The sequence below is a fragment of the Myotis brandtii genome, unplaced genomic scaffold, assembly GCF_000412655.1.
Source record: "Myotis brandtii unplaced genomic scaffold, ASM41265v1 scaffold241, whole genome shotgun sequence".
Lineage (NCBI taxonomy): Eukaryota > Metazoa > Chordata > Mammalia > Chiroptera > Vespertilionidae > Myotis > Myotis brandtii.
In genome coordinates, this window is record NW_005359102.1 from 526010 (window position 1) to 532877 (window position 6868).

A 6868-nucleotide genomic window follows, 5' to 3' on the forward strand; every position below is an offset into this window, starting at 1 on the left:
TTTCAAACAATTGGACAGGTCAGGTCACTTTATTCAGGATAAAAAATTTCTATTACTTTTCTATTAGACTGCTAGATTTGACTTGGCATTTTAATTTGAATATTCAAATATGATGAATACAATGTACTGTTTTTTATAGCTGATTTGGATACTTTCCTTACCCAAATTTGGTCAACGGGTTATGCTAACCTTATAACTATGATTCTTTGTATATTGAACACTTAGAAGATTTTATCTGTAAGATACTCTGGTAATAGAGGAATAACATGGTGTAGTTCTTTAATTAGTTTTTTCTTGATTCTTACTTGATTCAGGAAAATAATACTTTTCTAGGATTTCAGACAACTGTAAAAAAGCTGAATATAATTAGGCACACTGCAAAATACTCTAAACACATATTTCCTATGAATTACCAAATCACAGTTGAATGTGCATATACACATATAGGCATATTGTAGTTTGCTTTATTGCATGTCACAGATGTTACATTTTTTTTGTTTTTACAAATTGAAGGCAAGACTCTCCAAAAGCAAAAGGATCATGACTCACTTTAATGCCATACTCAATATATTGTAGTGCTCTTAAACCATACCTGAAATATGTCCAAGGTATTAATATATGTTGAAGAAAGTAATGCTTTTCCACAATTTGTTATACTGTAAAAATATGATAAACAATGTTCCATCTTACTAAAGTTGAATAAATGTGTATATTCATAAAAATATTTTTTCCTGAGACTCAAATATATTATGAAAAGTTGAGTATAAACTTATAACAGGTATGATGGAGTTTCTTATTTCACACCAAGTCCAAGAACAGGGCAGTTCTGAATTGTTTCATCAGCTCAACAATGTTAAGGACAAAGGTAATTCCAACCTATCCCATGCCAATCTGTCTCTTACCCCTCTGGTTGCAAAATGGCCATAATTCCAGGTATCACAGACATATAGACATGCAGTCTGTATAAAAGAGGACTATTTCCTCCTATTTTGTTAGGAAAGAAAACTTAACTGAAGCTCATTTGCAGACTTTTGCTCAATTCTCCTATGGCCAGGACTGGTATACATATGCCAAGATGCAAAGCAAACTAGGTGAGCAAGCATCTTGCATTTAGACTTAAGTGGGTGGCAGGTAACCCTGGCAAAGGGAGAATAGTTAATACCAATGAATAGGCAACCAACAGTATCAGCCACAATAATATTGTCTTATTCCTTTAAATATCCTCCACTTTTGTAGTTATATATCCTCTCTTATTCATGAGATTTTTTTCTTTATAGGATACAGTGTTTTTCATTTCAAAAAATGTTTTCAAGTTTTCTTTCATTTTTGGCCCTATAATTATTTTGTTAGAACTCTTCAACATATGAGGGTCAAATGCTTATTCATTCATTCTCTTACTCCTTCAATCATCAATGTTTACTGGGAACCTACCAGGAACAGAGAATGGGCAGTGTACCAAGTATAGTTAAGTGGGAAAGTATCCTGGCCTTAATTTTTTCTGTTTCCTACACATATTGAAAGAAGTAAATTTTCCTCAAGTATTGCATTGCTATATCCTGCAAATTTCAACATGTAGTCTTCTCTTTGTTATTCATTATTAATGATAATTTGCCTTTTAATATAAAAATATTTATACAGTTATCTTTTAAATTTCCACATAGAAAAAAATGGATTTAGACTAAGGCTTTGTTATTTTCTAATTATCCAGAACAGAAGCCATAGAGTGTGCCCTATGTCATTTTTTTAAGGTCTTAATATATCATCCAGGTCTTCACCCTGACCTCATAGCTACCCACTTTTATTCTATTGGGGTTCTTTACATTATGAATCTTCTGATGGGACAAAAAATAAGCTATGATAAAAGTTTGTTTTTAATTTTTCTCCAGAAGGAATTACTTACCATTCAATAAAGAAAGACACGAATTAAGATGTTCATATAGTCACTGAACCTCAAAGGCTTTCCTCTTGTATAATCTCTAATAATACACACTTATGAAAATAAAAACGCTTATTAATAATAAAGGCAGCTCTTATCTAGCAGACTTTCAATACAATACAGACTGTTCTATGGGATATAATATAATTACTTAATTTTCACAATGCTACTAAAAATATGGTGCTAATATTACCAATTTATAAATGAGAAAATTTAGACATAGTTAAGTAATTTGCCCTATAAAAAATGAGTTATAGTGGTGAAGGCAAATAAAGACTAAATATTGGTTAAATCCTTTCCCACTCTGATTTAGTTCAAGTTAATTTTAGAAAATAAGTTTGCAAATCTGAACAAGATTTGGGCAGGGTAAACTAATTTTCTACAATTTAATATTAATATAGCCTTCATCAAGTATGACTATCAGATAAATAACTTGTTAGCTAAAGCAAATTGGTGTCCCACATATATGCCAATTATATTATAAATTCTTTTATTTCCCTTAAAGGTTAATGACCCTGATGTTGAGAAAGGTTTAAATGATTAATGTCGCTGAAACCAGTTTGGCTCAGTGGATGGAGCGTCGGCCTGCGGACTGGGTTTGATTCCGGTCAAGGGCATGTACCTTGGTTGCAGGCACATCCCCAGTAGGAGATGTGCAGGAGGCAGCTGATCGATGTTTCTCTCTCATCGATGTTTCTAACTCTCTATCTCTCTCCCTTCCTCTCTGTAAAAAATCAATAAAATATATTTAAAAAAAAATAAATAAATGATTAATGTCTCTAACACATTTGCTGCCTTCACACTTTCCTTACATTCATGAAGGTTTTTGCTTTTGCACCAATTGAACTGATATCAAATTAATTTGAAAACACAAATAAATGCTTCCAATTCCTAACATTTATAAGGTTTCTCATCAGTAACAAATGCTCAATAAATTCTGGCCCTTAAATAAAGACTTTATATCTACAGTACAAACTCTGATATTAAATTGTTATCCTCAAATGCTTTCCCACATTCCTTATAATCACAGGGGTTTTTGTTTGTTTCTATTTTACTAGTATGAACTTCAGATTACAATTAAATTCTGAACTGTCCCTCATGTCTTCATTCATTCCTCTATGCTGCATGAATTTTTTGATGTTGACTAAGGTGTGAGCCACGAATAAAGGCTTTTCCACATTGCTTACATTCATAAGGTTTCTCACCAGTGTGAATTTTCTGGTGTCGATTAAGTTCTGAGCCACGACCAAAGGCCTTCCCACATTCCTTACACTCATATGGTTTTTCACCAGTATGACTTCTCTGGTGATGAGTAAGTTCTGACCTTCGTATAAAAGCCTTCTCACATTCCTTACATTTATGGGGTCTCTCACCAGTGTGAATTTTTCTATGTCGAATAAGTTCTGTGCTACAAGTAAAAGCCATTCCACATTCCTTACATTTATAGGGTTTCTCACCACTGTGAGCTCTCTGATGTCGAATAAGTTCTGAGCCACGGCGAAAGGACTTCCCACATTCCTTACATTTATATGGTTTCTCACCAGTATGAACACTCTGATGTCGAATAAGATGTGAATCAGAGATAAAAGCTTTCCCACACTCCTTACATTTATGAGGTTTCTCACCAGTATGAATTCTTTGATGCAGATTCAGTTGAGAGGCACAACTATATGCCTTTCCACATTCCTTACATTCATAGTGTCTTTCACCAGTATGACTTATTTGATGAAGACTAAGTTGTGTATCATAACGAAAAGCTTTACCACATTCCTTACATTTATGGGGTTTCTCACCTGTATGGATTCTCTGATGTCGAAAAAGGTGTGAGGGACGGGTGAAGGCTTTTCCACATTCCTTACATTCATAGTATTTCTCATCTGTATGAATTCTCTGATGTAAATTAAGTTGTGAGGTAGATGGAAATGCCTTCTCACACTCCTTACATTTATAGGGTTTCTCACCAATATGAATCCTTTGATGTTTTGTAAGTTGTGAGCTAGAATGAAAGGCTTTCCCACATTCCTTACATTTATGAGCTTTCTCACCAGTATTAATGCTCTGAGGTTTAGTAATTTCAGAGTCCTGAATAAAGGCACATTTCTCATGTTCATTACTTTTCTTTCTTTTATGAATTCTCTGATGCTTAATCAAGTCTGATCTACTATTAAAGGCTTTATCATAGTCTCCATATTTAGAGCTCTTTTCCTTATTATGACTGCGTTCATGTTGGAGGTGGTATGCTTGGTAACTGAAAGCTTCCTTACATTCCTTGAATTCACATTTCACTCCAGTATGAATTATCTGAGGTAGTCTATTGACTGTACACTGAATAGAAGCAGACCTTTCTTCAGAGGTCATTACCACTGATTTGAAATGTCCATCCTGTTGTTTCTCCAAGTAGCATTTGATTTCACTATTATCTTTGACCCTAGTACACACAAGGTTAGAACTTATAGGTCTTTTTGTTATCTTTGGTTGCAATGATTTAATTTCATAACTACCCTCCTTTGGAGATAAATTCTTGGTTTCTCTTCTGGACTCCCAATCTGTAAGATAACAAGAAAATAGGAGGTATTTTTTATTGCAGGAAAAAGGAAAGCTTTTCTAAGGTAGAAATTACAAACTAAAACTAGCAAGTAAATAGCTCTTAAGATTGCTTTGCAAAAACAAACAAACAAACAAAAAAAAACACAGGGGGCAGAGGAAAATGAGAATAGATAAAATAAGGTGAACTTATAGAAGTAGTTCTTTGGAGAAGTGTCTATTTAGGTCCTTCGCCCATTTTTAAATTGAATTGCCTGTCTTCCTTTTGTTAAGTTGTATGAGTTCTTTATATATTTTGGAAATTAACCTCTTGTCAGATGTATCATTGATATATATGTTCTCTCGTACAGTGGGATCCCTTTTCATTTTGTTGTTGGTTTCTTTTACTGTGCAGAAGCTTTTTATTTTGATGTAGTCCCATTTGTTTAAATTTTCCTTTGTTTCCCTTGCCCTAGGACAGTGGTCAGCAAACTGCGGCTTGCAAGCCACATGCGGCTCTTTGGCCCCTTGAGTGTGGCCACGAAGTTTCAATCGCACTGTATGTGCGCACCCGCACGTGGTATTTTGCGGAAGACCCACACTCAAGGGACCGCAGTTTGCCGACCACTGCCCTAGGAGATGTATCAGCAAACAATTGCTATAAGAGATGTCTGAAATCTTGCTACCTATGGTTTTCTCTAGGATTTTTATGGTTTCAGACTTACATTTAAATATTTTATCCATTTTTAGTTTATTCTTGTGTATGGTGTAAGTTGGTGGTCTAGTTTCATTTTTTTTTTTTGCATGTACCTTTCCATTTCTCCTAACACATTTATTGAAGAGACTGTCTTTACTCCATTGTATGTTCTTGCTTCCTTTGTCAAATATTCTCCAAAGACGACATACAGATTAACCAAAGAAAGTATATGCATAACCCATGGACATAGAGTGGAAGACCTGCGGGTAGAGTGGGGACAGGGTGGAGGGTGTCAATGGGGGTAAAAAGGGGACATCTGTAATACTTTCAACAATAATTTTTTTTTATTATTTAAAAAAGTGGTTCTTCACCTCTGGTGAGAAGCTGAATCAGCTGAGGAACTTGTAAAATACAATGTCAAGGAACCATCTAAGATCAACTAAACAAGAATCTAAAGGAGTAGGACATTACAACTAACAGCAAGTCCTCCCATTTCTAGCCTCAAAATATATCCAGATTATGTCTACTTCTACCAGTATCTTTACCACCTATCCAACCATACTAAGATTAACATGCTATCATAATGGGTCTCCCTACTTCCACTGTTGCCTTCCTAATACTCCATACCCAATACAATAGCTAGCGTATCCTTATTAAAATAAATTAGATCATGTCATTCTTTTGCTCAAAAACCTCCACTGAATTTCTTTCTCAGGAAGAGTGAAAATAACCTCCAAAGGAAAGAGCAAGAGATTACTCCAGAAGAGGAGATAAATGAAATTGAGATAATAAATTTATCTGGTTTAGGGTTCAGAATAATGATGGTGAAGATGCTCAACAGTATTAGAAAAGATATAGGAACTATAAAAAAAGAACAGTTGGAAATGAAAAATGACATAGCACCAATAAAGAACACATTGGAAGGAATTCGAAGCAGATTAGGGGAAGCTAAGGATTGGATCAGTGAGTTAGAAGACAGGATTAAAAAAAATCACTCAATCACAGAACCAAAGAGAAAACACAATTAAAGGAGTAAAGGAGCTATGGAACAATATGAAACATAACAATATTCACATTTTCATGTCCCAGAAGGGGAAGAAAGGGATAAGGAGATAAAGAACATGTTTAAAGAAATAATGGCAGAAAACTTCCCTAACCTGGTGAAGAAAAAAGTCACACAAGTTAAGGAGGCTTAGAGTCCCAAACAAGAAGAACCCAAACCCACATCTAGACACATCATAATTAAAATGCCAAAAATTAAAGAAAAAGAGAGAATATTAAAGGCAGCAAGAGAAAAGCAATTTATTATGTACAAAAGAACTTCCATAGGCTGACACCTGATTTCTCATCAGAAACTCTACAGGCCAGAAGGGAATGGCATGAAATACTTAAGGTAATGGAAAGCAAAGATCTGAAACCAATATTACTATATCCAACAAGGCTATCATTCAAAATAGATGATGAAATAAAGAGCTTCTCACACAATAAAAGGCTAAAGGAGTTCATCACCACCAAGCCAGCATTACAAGAAATGCTAAAGGGACTGCCTAATAACAAGAAGAAATAGAGCCCTAACTGGTTTGGCTCAGTGGATAGAGCATCGGCCTGTGGACTGAAAGGTCCCAGGTTCGATTTCGGTCAAGGGCATGTACCTTGGTTGCAGGCACATCCCCAGTAAGAGGTGTGCAGGAGGCAGCTGATCGATGTTTCTC

The 6868-nt window shown here is 35.0% G+C and overlaps 1 protein-coding gene across 6 annotated transcripts in view; it reads right to left on the reverse strand.

Annotated features, from left to right (window-relative positions):
- Positions 1–2716: 2716 nt before the first annotated feature.
- LOC102241230 (zinc finger protein 30 homolog) overlaps positions 2717–6868 on the reverse strand; it is a 31644-nt gene continuing 27492 nt past the window's right edge. For all 6 annotated transcript variants that reach the window (XM_014540320.1, XM_005866987.2, XM_014540317.1 and 3 more), the window contains one exon: positions 2717–4482. In XM_014540320.1, coding sequence (XP_014395806.1) covers positions 3053–4482 — 1430 coding nt within the window. In that variant the 3' untranslated portion in view covers positions 2717–3052. The remainder of the gene's footprint in view (positions 4483–6868) is intronic.